The 20,997-nt window shown below is 43.9% G+C and overlaps 1 protein-coding gene across 1 annotated transcript; it reads right to left on the minus strand.

Moving 5' to 3' along the window:
• Positions 1 to 5,308: 5,308 nt before the first annotated feature.
• DNASE1L3 (deoxyribonuclease 1L3) lies at positions 5,309 to 20,450 on the minus strand. The gene is made up of 8 exons (XM_081899428.1): positions 19,697 to 20,450; positions 17,691 to 17,779; positions 15,646 to 15,729; positions 13,922 to 14,034; positions 11,828 to 11,940; positions 10,951 to 11,108; positions 7,754 to 7,850; positions 5,309 to 5,615 (listed from the first exon to the last, which is right to left on the minus strand). Exons 1-8 carry the CDS (start codon positions 19,826 to 19,828, stop codon positions 5,505 to 5,507), a joined length of 897 nt encoding a protein of 298 aa, XP_081755554.1. The 5' UTR covers positions 19,829 to 20,450; the 3' UTR covers positions 5,309 to 5,504.
• Between the last annotated feature and the right edge of the window lie 547 nt (positions 20,451 to 20,997).

Genomic DNA, 20,997 nt, shown 5'->3' on the forward strand with positions numbered 1-20,997 from the left:
CCTCACTGGAAGGACAGATCCTGAAGCTGAGGCTCCAATACTCGGGCCACCTCATGAGAAGAGAAGACTCCCTGGAAAAGACCCTGATGTTGGGAAAGATGGAGGGCACAAGGAGAAGGGGACGACAGAGGATGAGATGATTGGACAGTGTTCTCGAAGCTACCAGCATGAGTTTGACCAAACTGCGGGAGTCAGTGGAAGACAGAGGAGTGCCTGGCGTGCTCTGGTCCATGGGGTCACGAAGAGTCGGATATGACCAAATGACTAAACAACAACATTGTTTATTAAATTCATATACTGAAGATCACATGGTGGGTTACAGCACAATTCTTTAGGGTAGAGAAGCCACCGGCAAATTTAAAAGCTACCCCCAGCTGAAATATGAGAACAAAAGAAGTCTCTTGTCCTAGACCAATAGTACAGGGAATGATTGAGTTCTTGCTTGGTTGCATTTCCACCGGAAGCAGGCAACGTCCCATCTGAAGCAAACACAGAGCCTTTGCCACCTTTGCCGCCCTGATCACACAGAAGGGGAACAGTAAGTACTGCCCTTACCCTCAAATCCATGGTGCATAATACCCAAGGCTGGTCCAATTATTTTTGGCAGAAAATGCCTCAGGGTCTCTTCCCAGTAATAAAACTACCGCAGTAATAAATGAAATCACAATTTGCTACCATTGCATCCAAAATCAGCTGCCTGGGCAACAAACTCACTCCACCTAGTGGTGTGGTCAGCCCTTCTAGTATATCACAGCATGATTCATCATGAAATACCTCTTACCCTGACCTTTGTCACCTGAAATGTGTGTTTTCAGGACCCACCCTAGTCCTATGACGGTCATTTAACTGTTTTTTTAAATACTGAACTTTAAATTGTTGTAATGGGACGTACTGGTGAAGGGTGTGTCAGAAATGAGGTGGCAGTGACAATATTTTATATGCAAGCAGGTCCTGCTATCTGCATGCTTGCTATGCGAAAGGTCACTTATCCAAACATAATTATCCCCAAACTCTACTATACACTCCAGGTTCTGATTCTGATATCCAAACAGACAGTTGGCCCACTTCCTTGATTTCTTGCTTGTTTCTGCTTTGCTGGTCGGCGGCAGCCATTTTGGGGCAAAAGCCATTCAGGGAGGGGAAGATTGGGTAAAACAGAGAGCAGGAGCTATTGGAAAAATAAGTTCCCCCCTTTGTCTCTCTTTGTTGGTTGGCTGTAGACATTTCAGGAAGAAACCATTGGAGGGGAAAGTGGGGGTGGGGAGATTGGAGCAATCCTGAATTAGGAATGTTCCCATAGAAATCAATGGACACCGTGGGCTCGTTATGCAAACACTTGTCTACCAAATGATTGTGGGAATGGATTGTGTTCAGTAAGCAGGACCTGCATGTACAGCGCATTTAAAGTTACATCACACATAATATCTCTGTTATTTGTACAACAGGCCTGTAATTATCTCCATATTGCCGATTGATGGCAGTGGAGAGAAGACAGAGGCTGAGAAACTGATGGCATACCTATGACTCCTAGTAAATTTGTGCCTACAGCAAGATTTGAGTCAGGGGCTTGGGAGCTCACTACACCCGTTTTCATTGGATTGTGGTTTCTTGAGTGATATGCATATAGATTCTTTCTGATAGCCTCTAAGAAACCCTGCACGTCTTGTCAAGTTTCTCAAACTTTGCAATTGTATAATTTTATGATTCATGCAGAACATGTGCTCTAACTACCGAGTCCTTTCCCTGTCTCAGAATCCTATTTTTCCTGGAATGTGCCTTTCCTAAGGGAGGCCAACCCCACATTTTGAGAATCGCTGCATCAGGTCTGGAGATCATGGTAGTTCTTGTGCAAGAAAATGTAATTGAAACCTATCTGGTCTGGTGTGAGCCAGTCAGCATGTTCTATATTTATCATTATTCTGTCTTCAGTCTTGGGGGACTGAGACAAGGGGAGGTTATGGAATTGTCTATTCCTGTTTTGTTTCCCCATCAACTTCTTCCATTGTCCTAGCTTGAGCGCATCCTCCCTATGGGATAATTGTCTCCATGTGCCAGTTCGTGTTCCTTTTAAAAACAGTGTCTTGTTTGCATTCCCCAACTACTAAATGTTAAAGAGCATTGATTTCGGGAGACTGCCATGTTTAGAGTCACTGTGTCAGCTTTCATATATTTTTGTCCCAACAGCCGGACCAAAGGCCAAAGTATATAAACGGAAGTTGAATAATTTTGTTTTTTGTAAGGAAGAAAGCAGAGGGAAGGGTGGAAAAACAGAATACTCATAGTCATTAACAAACATTTCCCATGGCATTTCAAAAATCTGCAGTAGAGAGATGTCTGGGGAGGGTGAAACCTCTTTGTTAACAAAGCAGTTATTTGATATCTCCATATTTCTCTCATAAGAAATCACATTAGAACCCTGATCTATAGTATGTAGAGGAATATGGCTGGCTGACGAAAGTAAGAGAACAAGTAGGGCATTGTTGTGTTACTATCTGGCTGTTTGCCTGCACAAAAAATACATTTCTCCTCTCTCTCTGATATGTCATTGGCTAGTTCGAATATTCCTCCTTTGGGGCAAAATTAAGTAATGCTGAGGTTCTGCAACAGATTTCCGCTTGCACAACAGAACGTCTTTTCCCTTTCCACTACAGCCCTCCTATTCAGCTGCAAAATCTGCTCCAGAGGGTGAGGGATGGAACATTAACACATTTTGGGGGCACAGGGAAGAGAGAGAAAGAGGAACTTCCATTGCACTTCATTGTGCACCAAGTTGGATGCAACCCTATGGGCCATATCCAAATAAAACTCTCACCAATTGAATTTTTCACCCCAGCTGCCCAGCACTGGTGGGCTACACTTCCAAGAAAATGTAAGTCCTACCATCCATCAAATTTTAAAATAGGAGATGCCACATTCCCTTTTCACTCCAATTCCTGCCCATTTTAGGATTGCTTTCACTATATCTCCAATGCTGATCCTTCTACTGCTGGCCCGTGTGGTTGAACATGGAAGCACCATGGGCTCTGTGGTTCATGGTAGTGAGTGATGGAACATCAAAATGGAGAGCCAGTTGGTGGTCCTGCACTAAGGTTAAGGCCTTCTGGGATATTATCTACAACAAATTAAAAAAGGTATTAAAATATAATTTTAGCAAAAAACCAGAGGCATTTTTATTGGGGTTAATTGGCGAGGAAATTCACAAAAAAGAGGTAAATTTGTTTATGTATGCCACAAAGGCTGCAAGAATCCTCCTGGCTCAAAGATGGAAGCAGCAAGAACTCCCCACCCTGGATGATTGGAAGATAAAGATGGTAGAATTCATGGAACTGGCGAAGTTGACGGGGAAAATCAGGAATCAACCCGATGAAAGGTTTCAAAAGGATTGGAGCAAATTTATTGATTATTTGAAAGAAAATTGTAAACATTTGAAAATGTTTGTAGCTTTAACATGAAATGTTTGGTAATGTGGAATTAAGGAGCTAATTTACAAACTAGAGGGTGATTCTAAAAGTTGATATAAGGTAAAGAAGTGACTATTGAAATGCGATAGATATGTTAAAGTTATAGGGATGTCAGAAAAGAGGGAAGGAAGGAGGTCAACGCTCTTTTTGAGTAATAATGTAAGCTGTAGATATGTGTAATGTAATGAAACGAAATATGGAAAACTCAATAAAAATCATGATTAAAAAAAGCCAAAAAAAGCAAAATGGAGAGCCAGTGTGGTGTAGTGGTTAAGAGTGTTGGACTGGGACCTGCGAGTCCCATTTGGCCATGCAGCTCACTGAGTGACCCTGGGCAAGTAATTTCAACTTAACCCCCCTCACAGGGTTGTTGTGGGGGTTAAATGAGAGAGAGAACCATGCGTGCCACCTTTAGCTCCTTGGAGAAAAAGGTGAGATACAAATGCAGTGAATGAATGAAAAGGCTCAATGCACCAACCAGCTACCTTGGGATGCTTCTTCCACTCCCACTGATGTTCTGCAATATACAAAGAGGAGGGTGGGAAAACTGGCTGTACATGATTACAGATCTAAACAAAGGTGTGTTCCTCCTCTTCAGTTCTCACCCATTTTGCTGCTTTACTTCTAAGGACAATCCTTTTTCTAGGTTCATATCAGCCTGCCATGTAATGCTACCTTTCATTGTGATCTTGGAGAACAGCCCTGTGTTACTTGTATCTCCCTTCCAACATGCTGCATATTAATTGATCCAACAAAGAACATCACTTTGTGCATGGTGTGCAAAGACAAACAATTTGAGTGAAGATAAAACAGATGGCTCAAAAATAGAGAGAAAAGGACAAAAAGCCACCCAAGTCATTAATCAGTCTGACTCGAGGATAATTTTCCCTGTCACCTTAATATGGTAAGAAATTAGATCCTGAGCACCCAAGCAAGATCAAGCTGTGAAATAAAATTTAGTCTAGCATCACAACATTCATCCTACTGGCCCATCTTCAAAATTGCCATAATCTAGAAAGGCAAATGTAAAGCATCAGATACCCACAATTCCCAACCTACTTGCATGGTCTCGGTTCATCCAGACTGAGAATTTGGGTTTGATTAAGGATGAGGGAGAAGACTTGATTAAGTTTGTATGTAAGGTGAATATTCAGTAATTCACTCTCCTTGGAACCATATGCTAACAGAAACACTGCCATTGTTCGATATTTGCAGTTCTCTGAATTTTGCAGCAAAGTTCTCCAACCAAGTAATGCACATGAAAAGGCATATTCCGGTGTGTGTACAAATGTGTATGCTAGTGAAAATATAACTAAAAAATGCACTAGATCAGATGAAATTGCTTATGTTAGGTAAGCTTACTTATAAAAACGTATGTATTAGAACGCTGATGAAATTTTTCGAGGGTTAAACTCGTCCCTCTGAGCTGAACTTAAAATTGGAAAAACTGAAAAAACCTTAGGGCACATTCTTCTTGGATCTGAGGGGAGAGTTGAGTACTCAGTGTCTCAGTGCTAGGTTTTTATTTTGGTAACCTTTGGAGTTCCACCTAAATCAACAATTTCACATTTCTCTAACTTCAAATAAGTGATGTGACGTGTGTGCGTGTGTGCGTGAGTGCACATCCACCTACAAGATTGGAGTCAGTCAATGGCAAAAAGTGTGTTTCTGTAGCTTCTTTCTGAGTTCTTGATTGTAAAATATCTTTGGCCAGAAGACCGACGTTGGGAACAGGCAGAGATGCCGAACAACTCTGAACAAATTGTTTCACCAAACAACCCCTGCTGAAGACATTGCTAAGGCATTCAGATTGCCTCACTGCGTTTGTCTTTCAAGTTACGGCAAAGTTAATTTTAGCTCGTTTATTTTATTTAACCTTGAATGCTTTTAACAATAAAAATAGTTTCGGTTTGCATATTTTTGGTGAAATAGGCCATATGGGAGGCCAATATACATCAAGGAAAAGGTCAGAAACTAAACCCACTCTTTTCTTGTGAATATACATCCAATTTCTTTTCTCTTCGGAGAACAGCAGTCTCCTGTCTAGCCCTGTTGCAAGAGGCGCCTACGATTGCTTGCTCTTGCTCGTCTTGGGGAATGTCTGCTGGCTCTCAGCTGGAACTCTACTGGAAAGTGATCGCTCACTGCTAAAGCCTGCAGAGTAAGGGACACAATAGGTGGATTAATTGGACACCCTGTCCCTTGCATACAAATATTTAAAAGCCATACTGTGTTGAGTAATTGCCATTTGTTGCCATATGAAGTCACACAAAGATAGCCCCTAAGTGAGGTGCATAGCCCTTATTCTAGGGAAGCCACCAATAAATTTGGCTGCTATGCTTTCACATATCCAAAGCCGAATTGCTCAGGAAAGCTATGGATGCATCTGTCCGACAAGCACACATATGGAATATGCAACCAACCTGAGAGCTCTACTACATTATAGCACAGGGAATAGATCGTGAAGACTGCAGCACAATGCACTGTGTTAGTGTGGGTTTCCCCATGCCACATTAGCCTTTTTCGGGGAAACTTCTTGTGCATTCTGCCAATATGTGAGAAGGCTGTGCTGAGTAGTCCTGACCATGACATCACACCCTAGATCCATGCTTGTCATCTGTACATCCTTCCAGTGGCATAGCATGGGTTACCAGTGTCTGGGGCAAGGCAAGTATCCTTGGCACTGCCTGCCAATAGACTGGAGTGAAGGGGCAATAGCTTAGTAGCCAACCCAAGTGGCAGCCATGGCCAAGGGAGAGTGGTCATGTTTTTAAAGCCCATGCAGAAGGCGCCCTAGCAACCAGCCATAGCTCAAATCCACTCCTCAGCCCATCCACATGAACATTGGGAGATATTCTGTGTTAGCAGGAGGGCCCACTATTATTTATTAATACTTTTTTTCCTTTTGAAATTTTGTGCCCCTAAGAATTTTGCACCCAGGGTAACTGCCCTGTGGCGCTGCCCACACTATGCCACTGTGCCCTGCACAATCAGGATTCTAGATGCACATGGGCTCCTTTGCGAGTGTAGCAGCCTGCACAAAGCCTCCCTCCCTGCAGACACTCCTGCTGTGTGTGCACAGGAACATAGGATTAGACCACTGCTCTTTGTAACTCAGCATTGTCCCCACTGACTGGCAGTGGCTCTCCAGGTTCAGGACAAGAGTCCCCCCAGCCCTTCTTGGACAGCTCAGTTGGTTAAAGCATGGTGCTGATAATGCCAAGGTTGCAAGTTTGATCCCTGTATAGGACAGCTGCATTGCAGGGGGTTGGACTAGGGCTTTTCCCAATTCTATAGTTCTGTGATTCTATAATTACATGATCCTGGGCCCCTCTGCATGCATAGCAGATGCTATGCCACTGAGCTCTATCTCCTCCCAGGGACACTAGGGGGCAGGGGCTAGTTGGAGTGCCCTATCAGTGGCAGGACTCACTGATAGAGCATATGGGCCATGTCACGGCCAAAAATTGGCTGCTGTTTCTTTAATGCTAAAAGGACTAAGTCAGCATGAGTCAGCGGCCTACAATGACTCATGCAACCTTTCACCTAATTGTACCTGTATATACAGAGTGGCCAATGTTAGTGTTGGGTGTGGGTTGGTTGGATGGTAGAAAGCTGGTTGCGTTTGGTGTGTGTAAAAAGCTGTCGATCTCGATTGTGGTTGGAGAAGACGACTTTTTAAGAATAAAAGCAGCAATACTCTGCAAGAATACTCTTTCTCAAAGACTCTTTTGCGCCAACTAAGGTCTGAGGATTAGGTAAAGGAGTAAAAAAGGAGGTCAGAACCTTTTCTTTTTCAAAAACTGGCAGACCATTCATCTAAAGACTGCCAAAGTACAGCTCTAAAGTGGCGTATTTTGTTATCAGCTCACGGTTTAGCCACTGATGCAGCTGCAGGTACTACATAAATCATGTTCTTGGCTCCTCAGTCGTTGGAGTTGTGTTACTCCAGCTGTTTACATAGCTTGATCCACACAGGTCTCTGATTTGCGTAGACAAACACAGTGGGGGATAAAGTGTTGGAAGTATGTTGGCTGAACACATGGCACACACCTGTCTATCTCTGCAGGTGGGCCTGGAATTCTGTTATGTGATTCCCTATATTTCTCAACTCATGGTTCTTCCTGCTTCTTGGCTCTACCTGCTTGTTTCCCCTCGACTGGCTGCCTGCCTCTCTCACTGGTCTGCTTCCCCAGTTTTGACGCAGCGCAGCTGTGGACTCAAGCCCCGGCGGATGCAGGATGAGAACGCGAAAACACTCCGCTTGTGTACTATTCCTGTCTTACACAAACCTGTGCTTCAGTCATCGAAAAGGCCCTCTGAAAATCAAAGATGCCGGCTGAGTCTGGCACAACAGCATTTATGAGTTTATCCCCACGGAGCACAATCCTGTAAGAGGCGAAAACAAGACCACTGGGTGTTAGCCTGCTGTGCAGGAGGAGAATACATATGCTGCTGTCAGAAAGAAAAGGTGAGCAGGGAGCATGGTGGTTTTTGATAGCACAAAGATGAATTTGCAAGCGACCCAGAGGCAAGGCAAGGCGAGTTGTCTGCAAACTCCAGCAATTAAGCTGATCCACAAATAGCTTGTCTCTTAGTTGCTATTTCATCTTTCCGTGGGTGGTAGAGGACGATGAAAAATGGCAATTTAAGTGCCTCAATAGTGCATCAGTTTCCATTAGTCATAAAGCTAGGAAAAACAAAAGAATAACCAATTAAAATTATCCCAAATGTAGTGGGTTCTCAAGTATTTCTGGCTGAGCTGCACAGATACAGGTAAGCTTTAGTGCTTGTTATTAGGACTGCTTCTGATATTCTTGTTCTGGTGTCAGGTCTTACTTGGTAAGTTAAAATTCTGAGAAGAATGAAGGTTAGCCAGAGGGGAGCAAAAAGGCCACCCCTCCAGCCTCTCTATCTTGGCCTTGGGACTCTCACCAATTCACCACTGCTTAGGAATGCAGTTACTAACCCAACGATACCAGCCTTTTTCTCCATCTAATTCTGCAATGTGAAGTCCTCTGGAGATCTTCAGGGTTTGAACGTTTGCTCTCAGCTGGGTGAAGTTCATTCCACTGCAGGTAGGCTGCCACAGGGATACCCACCCACCCACCTGGCACATTTGTCTGTGTAGTGCTTTGTGCAAAAAACAACCAGAGAAGAGCTTCCCCAAGCTATTTCTCTCTTTCTCCCAAACTGCCCGTCCTCACAGGACTATGTTCAGACATCACTAATCATCCTGACACTACCTGATGCACACTGCTGGGAAAGGAGGCTGGATTGTGACTCAGAAGTACACTCCTATCTAACACAGCGCTTGCCTGCCAGCTGTTTCGGGAACAAGGGAGGGAGGTGATCTTGCGAAGGGTAACAGCGTGGGCAGAGGGAGGGAAAGTGCTGTGCCAACAGCAGGGAATGAGCTCATTGTGAGCATCAGTATGTTCAGGTGATTATCCTGGCAGACTTCATGGAGGTCAAAAGTTTTCTGTCTGGAAATCAACCAAAGGGCTTGCACAGGGAGGATGACAAACTGCAACCCAGGAATGGTTCTGTTGCAAAAGCTGCAATTAACTTGCCCTTACTGCCTTTCAATGGGGGATCACAGTGGTGGCTAGCCTGCTTCCCTGGATCCCCGGATCACTGATGCATGCAACATTTTGACTCTTTTGTAGACTTTTAAATATTTTAGAATGGTTTCAGTTGTTCTCATTCTTTTCTTCTTGCATAGCGCAGTAGGATGTGCAAGAATGATGGAATACAACAAATTAAACAAAACGTGTGCAACAAGGCAGGTATGAAGTATGAGGAGGTGACATTCAAGTTCACACAGTAGTACATATAAGAACATAAGATGAGCATACAGGAACGGGCCAATGGCCCTTTTAGCCCAGCATCATGTTCTCACAGTAACCACCTAGATACCTGTGGGAAATCTGCAAGCCCAAGAGCGCTCTCCCCTCCTGCAGTTTCCAGCAACTGGCAATTAGAAGCACTGCTGTCTCCCGCTGTGGAGGCAGAGCATAGTCATCCTGGCTAGCAGCTGTGGATAGGCTTATTCCCCATGAATTTGTCCAATTCTCTTAAAGCCCTCCAAGTTGGTGGCGATCATTGCCTCTTATGGGAGCGAGTTCCATAGCCTATGAGCTGTGTGAAACAGTACATTCTTTTATCTGTCCCAAATCTTCCAATATTCAGCTCCATTGAATTCTAGTGTTGTGAGGGAGGAAGAAAAACTTTTCTCCATGAAGCCCATTGTGCCTTGGTAATTGTTGGCATCTGCCTGTCTCGAGAGACAATGGAGTGTGCTTCTCGGGGTGAAGTCAAATCGCTGTGTTAGCAGCACCGAAGTGACCTCCTGAGGCATAAACCTGGGCAGTGTGTATGGAGGTCCTGGGCTGCCCAGGGGACAAGACCCCTACCTCAGCCTCGCTGATGTGGTCCAAAGGAAAGCAGAGCAGTACTTTGGGCATCAGATTGGTTGCAGGAGCTACTAAAAGAAGGCGTACAAGACACCATCCAACCACCTTGGGGCCTCCTCTCTGGATTTGTGTCGAGTTTACCCCTCAGCCCCCCCCAAAGATGTCTCACAAGGCAGAGGAGGTTTAGGATCAAAGTTTTCCTTCTCCTAGATGAGCTACCTTCCCAGGTTGACGAGCCCCACCTGCCCCTCACTTCCCTCTACAGTATATGCAGAAACCACCTTCTTGACTGGTGGACCCACTATTGGTCTCGTCTGCTCAATCTTCCAGAGCCTGTCATCACATGCAGGGGAAGTCCCTAACTCACCAAGGGTTTGAGGATAGCATTGGTATAGCTTTATTCTTCTGAGCCAAGGAATAGGAAGAATGTCTTCACACACTGTCACATAAACAATGGATTTCACTTCCAAAATAGACACCATGTGTGCCTTTTAAAAAAGGATTAGACAAATGAATGGCCGTGATGACTATGTTCCACCCTTCACTGCTGGAGGCAGTATGTCTCTGAATACCTGCTGCCAGGAATTGTAAGTGGGGAGAGCGCTGTTGTGGTGAGGCCTGCTTGTGAGTTTCCCTTAGGCATCTGGTTGGCTGCTTAGAGAACAAGATGCTGGACTCTGATAGGTTTTTGGCAGGACTCTTACGTTCCAGTGTATGTTCTTATCAAATAATGGAGCACTGGAAGCTAGATTGGCCAATCTACTCCAGTCCAGGAAAGCCACAGTCTCCAGCTGCCTAGGCCCATTTCTTGCACTTGTCACAGATTGGTTATCCATAGATTAATAGCTGGATGTGATGTCACACAGGTAAGAGACCAAATATGCAATAATTTATCCATGCATAGATAGCCCAGGTGCACATTTCCCCCCTCACAATATTAACGACCTGTTGTAAATCAACATGCATTTTGTTAAGATAACCAGCAGAGTTCTTTCAACACTGCAGATAATAGGTAGCTTAGCAGAGGTTCTAGATGGGAGGGTTCACAAGTCAGCTCTAAAACCAGCTGTTACCTGTCATAGGGGCAGCGGGTGCTGGCTTTCACCGTCGTGTCAGTTTTGTCATCAATCAGCCAAACAAATTCAGTGTGATTTCTCAGTCTGATATTCTTCCAGTGTTTCTTCGCAACATAGCCACAGCCAGCGTTGAAGTCTCCCATGAAGACGAAATTCTACAAGGTGGGGCAGGAGATTATGAAAAGACAAATTTGAAGAGACAGGATTGCAGAAAGCAGGGCAGAAAGGTATGACAACTTCCTCCACCACTTTTTATTATTGGGAAAGTAAAGTGATCTATTTTGAGCTTCTTAGCAAAGGTGCCCTATCATGGCAGCAGGCGCACCCAGATCAGACTGGCTCACAGAGTCACTGATCAATTTCCCTGGGTGTGCTAACCGCATATGAGAATTATCTCAATAGATCTTCAGGTGCAAAGAGATCTATGGGGAGTATCAGAGAAATGAAAAAGGAGAGGAAGTTAATGGTGTGTGATTATGAGGAAGAGGGAGAGATAAAATTCTGAAATGACTTCATTCATTAGTATGGATGACAGGCAGTAGTAATTCTGTCTCCAGGAACATGCCTGGGGTGCTCAGAACAACCAAGCCACACTATGACTAGGAGCCTTAGGAGAAGTGCAGTAGCTCAGTGGTAAAGTCTCTGCTTAGCATGTGGAAGATCACAATCCCTGGTCTCTAGGTAGGGCTGAGAGAGACCCCCATCTGAAATCCTGGACAGCTCCTGCCAGTCAACACAGAGAATGCTGAGCAAGATGGACCATTGGACTGACTCAGCAGAAGGCAGCTTTCTAAGTTCCAATGTTCACAGGGGTGGGGTGGGCTGATATTCAGCACAACTTTAGCACAAACGCACCAAGGAAACAGCGACTGACCTCAGACTTGAAGCGTTGTCTTACATCTAAGTACACGTCATAGAGTTCATCAATTTCCCGAACAGCCATTTCAGGTGTTGTGTGCAGAGGGATTATCACAAATTCCCTGACCACTTAAGAAGCAAACATTGAAAAAATAAGATGATCAGCATTTCCAAAACTCACTCCCATCATGGTCAGAGAAACTGACAGATCTAATATGTTTATTAGGTATATTGCCTTTTACAAGTCATGGATATTGGAGGGTCTTGAGTTAAGCTCATGTGGCACCTGAGCCTGCCAAAACATAACAGTCTTTGTCTTTCTAAAGACAAAACAACCCTCATTGTCCATCTTTCTTTCAGTATCAAGTACATTGAAGTTTTGTAATTATATAAGAAGTTTGATTGTTAGGGCCCAGAATGGTTTCCAGATCTTAGCAGGCCCATTTTGTCTCTGATTCTGCTTAGCATCAATTCTCATGCTACGCTTTTGTACATACAGATCTACACCTCTTGAATAGCACCTTCCTTCCTTCCTTCCTTCCTTCCTTCCTTCCTTCCTTCCTTCCTTCCTTCCTTCCTTCCTTCCTTCCTCTTGGTCTGGCTAACACAATGTGTACCCTACTTCCCAAACCAGGGATGGGAGTGCACTGGGTGCAGAGTAAAAGGGAGTATTTACACAGTTTTGGACTCTGCACTTCCTTTAAAGATCTGAGTGGGTTGCAGATGCTTTCAGGTGGCCTTCCATACAGCTAAGTGCTCAGACCCAAGGACCGCTTAGCATCTGCAGTGGAACTGCTCTTACCAGCATGTGGGCTTTTTTCCATTCAAGGATATGTGTTGGGAATCCTATCCTTATATCCAATTTGAAAACTGGGATGAAAAAGGACATCTTGATGTTGACATGTTAGCATTGCAAAATATGCATATTCCCAGGCCTGGATCAAGGGGAGGGGAAGGGGGCACATGCCCTGGGCAGCAGATTGGGGTAGTGGCAAAACAGCATCTTGCCCTGCGGCACGGGAGAAAGAGGACAGGGGTACACAATGGCCTTGGTACATGTTTGGTGACTCTTTATGGTCTGGCAGGCTGCTGATGATTAGAAAAGCCCATCTCTTTGCCTGCCCCAGGAAGAGGAAGGTGAGAAGTGGCTGTGGGACAGGACATGAGCCTGCAGGCTTTATTCTCTTGGTGGGAGACAATAGGGAAAAACGCTTTCCTCCCTTCCTTGTTGTCCCACTGCCATCACTACCACCACTGAGAGATGGAAGCCTGCATGGGACAGAAAGGGGGAAATGATTTTCTCTCATTGTGTCCTGTCCCTTGTCGGTGCCATTGAGAGACGGAAGCCTGTGTCTTCATCGTCCTCTCAGTGATGGCGGTGGAGACTACATGAAGCTGCAAAAGAAGGGGTGGTAGCAGTGCAGACTTTTGCCCCCTCCAGCAAAATTTGTAGACAGAGTCCATTATTGTATGGACCTTTAAGCCTCAATATATTAATGAGAATTATAATTCAACCATTTAAATCATGTGCCACACTGCATTCCTCTTGCTACTTCCTACCCTATCTTCAGATGTTTTCTATGTCCAGCTATCTAGCTCTAGGACATTAATCACGCTTAGAAGCCTAGCTGCTATGCAGTGCTGGAAAATGTTGAAGTCAACGGATCTCATTGCAAAGTGCTTGGAGTTTTACAGTCTTGACTTATTTAATGTTTAGGACCTTAATTAAATTTGGCACAAATAAGTCAATGTGCGGCGAGTTCTGGATTATGTTTGTGGTTCTATAAAAGGCTGCAATCAAGGGTGGATTAATCATGAAGTTAAAGAAACTGCAGAGTAACCTCAGCCAAATTGGGATTGAAGAGTGCTCTGTGGCTCACAGAATCCCATGAAGGCCCATAATGCATTTCCACTCCTGAAGCTAAGCAGGCTTGGCCCCATAAGCTGCCTAGACAGCAGGCCCTTCATTAAGGCTTGCCATTCAGAGCTCATCAGTGGAGTCTAAAATAAAGATCTGGGGCTTCCCTAGTGCTCACCCTTTTCCTGTATCTCTGCTTGTGGGTTATGAAACACGCAGAAGGAGGATAGTGCATGCTCAGCAATGTCTCACCCGTTTTTGGAGAAGAGAACCAGACAACATAAGGCTCCCTGGAAAGTGCATCTTCGTCATCAGGCTGCAGATCAGGATACTGATAGATTTGCTTCACTGACACCATTTTTGATCTGCAGTGTGAATTAACAAACAGACAGAATATCAGCTCTCTCAAATAGTTTAGACCTTTTTCTTTTTTTAATGTATAGACTGACTTTCTGTCCCAAGATCCACAAGGTAGCTAATAAGACTACAATCAACAGTGAAAATGCTGCAAAAAAGCAAGCTAGTTTTCATAATCTCAAATTTTCTGGCTCAGTAATACAACTACCTGAAGCTATGAAATCCTTGCATGTTCTGCTGTATAAGTGGGGTGAAAATGCATTTCAGGAACAGAAAATCATGTGTTCAGAGTTATGTGGTGGTGGTTGTTTTTTGTTTTGCTTTTACAGAAGCATCAACCCACCACAGTCCTAAAAGACGGAAGCGTGTATATATGAGAAATGTTCAGAGCTTAATGCTTGGATGTAATGAAGCCAGTGAGATGCTGTGAGAGGACAATATAAAATGAAAAGTGATGCAACAAGGGGATTTTAGTGCAGATCAGGGTTAGCCAATGTGGTGTCCTCAAGATGTTGTACGACGACTCCCATTGTTGCTGACCACTGACCATGCTGCCTGGGCACTGATGGGAGCTGAAGTCCAACGTTCAGAGGCTACCCTTGGTGAGGATACTTAAAGTAGTTTTGCAGGTGAGAAGATCTGTTGCAAGTTAGTTTTTGCTTATTCATTGAATGAAAAAAGGCAAATGGGAGATACTAGTCTTTGGATCCAATAACATCCATATATCTGAAAGAAATATGAATACTGCTTCAGTACAGTGAGTAGCACTGGAAGAAATCCTTGTTTGACCAATGGGCCACCATGGTCAATGGTCAATAAGGCCATCACTTCCAGGGTGCTCTATAGGCATTTTCCCAAGGGGAAGGAAGGGTTGTTTTGCTGGTTTCAGTGTGGGAATCTCCTGCAAAATCCAATGCTTTCAAGTCATGTGTGAACGCACCGATAGCATTGTGAGCACAAATCATCATGAATGTGCAATAAAAAGGGTGTATGGAGAGGCCCCCACTATTACAGCTAGTATAACCACTCCCAAGTCTGCCACGTCAATCTAGATGCCCCAGAGGAGTCTTTTATTCTTATTTATTACCCAGTATCATCAGAGAGTGGACGCGGGTGGCACTGTGGGTAAAACCTCAGCGCCTAGGACTTGCCGATCATCAGGTTGGTGGTTCGAATCCCCGCGGCGGGGTGCGCTCCCGTTGCTCGGTCCCAGCGCCTGCCAACCTAGCAGTTCGAAAGCACATCAAAGTGCAAGTAGATAAATAGGGACCGCTTACTAGCGGAAAGGTAAACGGCGTTTCCGTGTGCTGCGCTGGCTTGCCAGATGCAGCTTGTCATGCTGGCCACATGACCCGGAAGTGTCTTCGGACAGCGCTGGCCCCCGGCCTCTTAAGCGAGATGGGCACGCAACCCCAGAGTCGGACACGACTGGCCCGTATGGGCAGGGGTAGCTTTACCTTTATCATCAGAGAGTACAGAGTTTAATATGTATACATAAGACAGGTCCCTTTCCCCAAGAGATATACAATCTAAACTGGGAATTGAAGGCTAATACACCAGCTTATTTCCTTGCGGTTTCCAAAGAATGCCACATGCAGAAAGATGCAAAATGCACTTACCTGTAGAAAAAAGCATATTGTTCCTTATAGGTCCTTCTTCCTAACCGATTGCTGACCACATAACTGTACTTTTCTTGCGAGTGACTGGAGAAAAATGATTATTATTTTTTTATATTTGAAAGAATGCACAGGAAACACACACACCATTGTGAAACACAAAGAGTGGTCAATGCTTCTGGCTCTGGCATGTGGAGGAGCTCACTGCTTAACTATCTGAGCAAAATCTCCTTTCTGCCCTGACACAGTCCATCCCAAGGTTCTCCTGCTCTGCTAGGTGGGATGGTCTGCAGCATGGATAATGTTTCTGGGGGGGAATATCATACCATAGGGAAGGGAAACTAGTGGTCCTCCAGATGTTGTTGGACTCCATCTTCCATCAGCCCCAGCCACCATGGCCAATGGTTAGGGATGATGGGAATTGTCTAAGAAGACCCACACGTTCCCCATCTCTGGCAGAGAAAGAAATGTGCTTGAGAGGGCTAGTGCAGTGATTTCCCAAACAATGTGTCGTGAGGGGGCCAGAAGTGTGAGTTAAGGAATTAATCCACCATATTGGATGCACCCACCATGGCATGCTTGAAAAGGGGAGGCCTTCTTCAGCATTGATTCTCCTCTCCTCTGCCATAGTTGGTCACCTCCTGAGGCCTACATCCCAAAAAGGGCCCACTGGCCCTTCTCATCCTACTCTTAGCTTTTGCTGCTTAGAAACATTGAAAACTGCCTTTCAATGAGATCAGTGTTGTGCTCATTGACCGGCAGTGGTTCTCAGGGGTTTATAGCAGGGAATATTCCCAGCCAAAGGTGTCATGGGCTTTGAAGACACTCAAACTCAGAGCGAAAGAGAGAAAAGCTCTAAGAGGAAGGCATGCTTGGCAAACTCTCACCATGATCAACTCCCACCCAGAAACCTATCCCCACTGTGGAAGGACGTGTGGATCCAGAATTGGCCTCCACAGTCACTTAAGGATTCACTGTTAAAACCATGTTTATGGAAGACAATCTTACTTGGCTACGAGTGATTGCTAAAGAAGAAGAAGATCCCCAGCCCTAACTGGTGTATGAATGAATTTTATTATTATGGTCACAGACCAGTTCCAACTCACTTACAATATCAGGAAAATCATAAAACACAACTGGTGATGTCAAGGATTGAACCTGGGACCTTCTGCGTGCAAAGCAGGTGCTCTACCACTGTGTTATGGTCCTGCATGCTCAGTCTCTCCAAGTGCACAAACTATGCCAAGGGCAAGGAGGAGGAGAAGCAGCAGCCTTCACTTTCCTTGACCTCTCCTTCTGGGCAAATGAATGAACAGCAGGGGCAGCACCAGGGGCGGATCTACTATGGAACTAATGAGGCTTAAGCTTCAGGGCCTCTTATCCTGGAGGGGCCCCAGGAGCTACTTCAGTCCACATTGCTTAAAGATTTTGGGTATAGTAGACCCAATTTGAGTCACACAACTCAAATTGATTAACTTTTTTTGTTGTATATACACTTCAACAAAGTTTGAGAGTGTGGTGATCTGTCGTGGAGCAACCTTATTGAAGAAGATAACAGTGGTTATCCAGACCTAGTTGCTGGTTGCGAAGGGGCCTTCCATGACAGTTCAAGCTTCAGGGCCCCAAAATTTTAGGTCCTCCACTGGGCAGCACATCCTGTTTAGTCACCTGAGGTGAAACAGGAAGCTGATGCCACCACTGCCAGTCTCCCTTACTTGGGTCGTGCAGCAGTGCCCATGAAGCTGCGGTGGATTCTGAAGAGATCTCATGAGATCTCACCAGAAACTACCACTGTTTCTCCACCATTAGTGGGGGTGGCAGGGTGGGGAGTCTCTGGGGGTGCTGCCTTGTAGCACTCTACCACCAAAGGAGGCTGCCTCATCCTGCCTCATGGGCCACCTGGCCCTAATGAACAGCGATGGCAGTAGCAAGGAGGTGGGCCAGCTGAGAAGTGGGCCCACTGAAAGCTTTTTGCCCAAGACCCCAACTCCAAAAAACCCTTGATCTGACCCTGCATTTTTAAAATAAATTTGACATTCACATCTCACCCGTTCAATTTCTCTAAGAGGAAGGGGCATAGCCTGTTGCTGTTGTCCTTTATTTCCATCAGTAGCATGATGTCACACTGAGAAATAACCTGCAGGAGGAAAGAAAGAACATTCTGAAGAATGCTTTATTTGACACACTTGGAATTCCCAGAATAAACAGGCTTTGCATTCCTCCTGAACATTTCACCTATCAGAAATGGGCTTCAAAAAAATTCCTAGTCTTTCAGCTCCTGTACTAGAGAGCTCCTGACTTAGAGGGAAGACAGAAGCAAAGTTCTGAGAGTAGCAGCAATATTCTCGAAGCACTCTCACTAAGTTCAGTCCAAACACATCTATCCTTTTCCAAATCCATACTATGAAAAAGACTGTTCTGCAAGTTTGAAACAAACTGTGCATGGCACTGATTAGCTGATCCCTCAGTGATTCGCATACTCCCCCATTTTCCAGAGTACTTTTGTGCAAATCCACCCCCAACTCTTCTTTAAAAAGGTGGATAAATGGATAAATGTGGGAACAGTTATGTGGTACGTGGGGAAAAAAAAGTTTAGAAAGTGTATAGCCCATCTGCAGGTCACTGTTCTTGATAGATGAAGGGATTTAGAGAGAGGCAAAGCCAATTAATGCCTTGTGTATTCTAGAATTCCAGATATCTCAAAGCTAGTGGCTGAGGCAGTATTTGATTTGCTGGTATTCACATCTATTGTGAAGCCATGGAAAATAATGGGCTGAGGACTATATAAATACTGTGAGACGATCCTTTAAGAAATGGGATGATGTTCCAAGAGATTGAAAGGATTGCGTAAGTGAAAATTCTAAAGTGTCTTAAGGTACACAGACAGGTTCATGCCTCTGTACTCTTCATTCATTAGCAGCAAACCAATAAAAGAATACAATTATGATTTATATTATATTATATCAACTATTAAATTTCTATTTCACATCCCTCCCAAATGAGCTCTGGGTGACAACCAAAGAAACCCCTGGCAAAACGATGCAATTAAAAATGAATAAAATCTCTAAAATCTTGGAGATCCTCTGTCAGTCAGACAATACTAAACTGGCTGGACCAATTACCTGTCTCAGTATAGGACAGCTTTCTGTGTTCCTAAGTTTAAAGGACAAACTATAGCTCTAATGGTGGCAGAAGATCCATAGAGGCATCTGAATTGCTGACTTGAATTTAGCATTCATGTATTGTATGCTGAATCACTGGTTTAAAGCCACTCAGCCAAATTAGCATTTTGGGCCACTTTTTAAAAATAAAATAAAATTACAGAAATGAGTCTGCAAGCAGATACAGAAATAGTCATGTCACAAAACGCTGCGTGTGCCCTCATTTTGTCACTGTCAAACAAAAGATTTGAAGTTCATAATTTGCTGGGAGAGGAAGGATTCAGAACAGCGGTTGCATTTGTAAGTCTTCTTGTACACTTTAAAAGTGCTAAATGGCTTCAAGCAGAGCTCATTGCAATGCAAAGGTGATGTATTGTTCTTGTTTACAAGCATCCGATGCACAGGTTTTTGAATGGCACCAAACTGCTTAAATCACTCGGAAGGTGTTTATAATACAATCACTTTTGTCTGCAAGGGTCCAACTTATTTTGTGATTGTAATTTCTCCTTAATGAGACCAGAGTACTTCATAGCGGTGATTAAACAAATTAAGCATGCTAGTAACGAAGCAACGTCTGATGAGACTATAGATGAGAATGGGACAATTTTTCTTGCCCATCAAAATGTTCCCATAATCCCTCATGTTCATCTGCAACAGCATTCAGCATTGTATTTCTGCTAGATTTAATGTGTAAATAAATCTTGCTGAACATATGGCTTCAGGTCTGCAAATTGATTCTTCCGCTGTTAGGAACACAGCAGATTTATTAAGGCTCAGCCATTCATTAGCAGGACTTGGCTGTGTGAAGATAAAATACCCTGAAAGATGAGCTAGATAAAATGTCCCTCCGTTCAGCTGAGTATTTATTTAATCCTGCAGAGCGAACAACATACCTCTACAATGACGTCCAAGATTTCTGGTCTTGTTCGCTTGGCTTCTCCAAATGACCTCACGTTGAAAGAGCAGATTTTAAGGCTCAGAGCTGCGTGAAAAGAGAAAAGCAGAAACAGAGAAACGCGTGACATCTTTTCAAACCTGGGCCAAAAGAAAACACAGTGAGGTGTTCTTCTCTCACTCAGCACTTGGTCTGCAAAAACCAGTGGAATTTAGCTGTTATATTTCATGATTCCTATGCAAATTAAGGTGCATGTCACTGGCTTCTTCCACAAGCCACCGACTTCTCTATTTTTGGGACTAACATCTGTTGCTGAGGAACTCAACTTTTTGCCATAGGGGATTACCTGAATTTAGAGCCAACTTCCACAATTGACTCGGCTTCTTCTTGAACCTCATGGGAGAATACAAAACTGAAGCTTGTTCCGAGTTCCTTATTTAAGGAAACGTTCACAGCAAAGTTTGATAAGAAGACTTAATAAGGAACTGGTTGATGTGCTCTTGCACCTCATAAGAAATGCTGATCCACCCCATATTTTGTGTGTGTGTGTGTGTGTGTGTGTGTGTGTCTGCTTTCAGGTCCACAGCAATTCTCTGCTATCAAAACTGTTGGTTTGCCACAATGCTCTTAAACGCATGATGACCCCCCCAGATGATGATTCCAGATAAGGGAATGGGAATGTGCACCCCAACTAAGATTTTGGAGCAATCCACTTCTCTATAAAAGTGTCCCCTATGAGATGGTACACAACTGTACCCAATCTAATGCTTTAAAAGGGATCCAGTTCTCCTCTACTATCCAGTCAGCAAGAAGAGAAGAAATGGGTTTTTTCTTTTTATTAGGTATTTTGTGGTTTTATATCTTGGTTTTATTCTGTGAACCGCCCTGGCACCCCAGACATAAGGTGGTATATAAATTCAATAAATAAATAAATTCAAATCCAATAAATTAATGATAATTAATAAATAAAGAGTTATGAGAAATTAAAGTTCAAAGTTCGAGATTGGTTACATTACCATCAGATAAATGAGACATTTAAGCAGGACAGGAAAATAGGATTTCAGAAGGAGAGGTCAAAGTTAGAAACAGAATTGTTAGAACCCAATACTAAGAATTTGTCTAGAATGTATAACTTGCTGTTGAAATGGAATACACAGGATGAAACGGTGAAATCAGCTATGATTAAATGGGCACAGGATATCGGTCATGACATTATGTTTGCTGACTGGGAACAGTTATGGACCACTGGTGTTAAGTTTACGGCATGTAATGCCTTAAAAGAGAACATAATGAAAATGA

The sequence above is a fragment of the Podarcis melisellensis genome (assembly GCF_964234715.1).
Source record: "Podarcis melisellensis genome assembly, chromosome: 2".
NCBI classification, from domain to species: Eukaryota; Metazoa; Chordata; class Lepidosauria; order Squamata; family Lacertidae; genus Podarcis; species Podarcis melisellensis.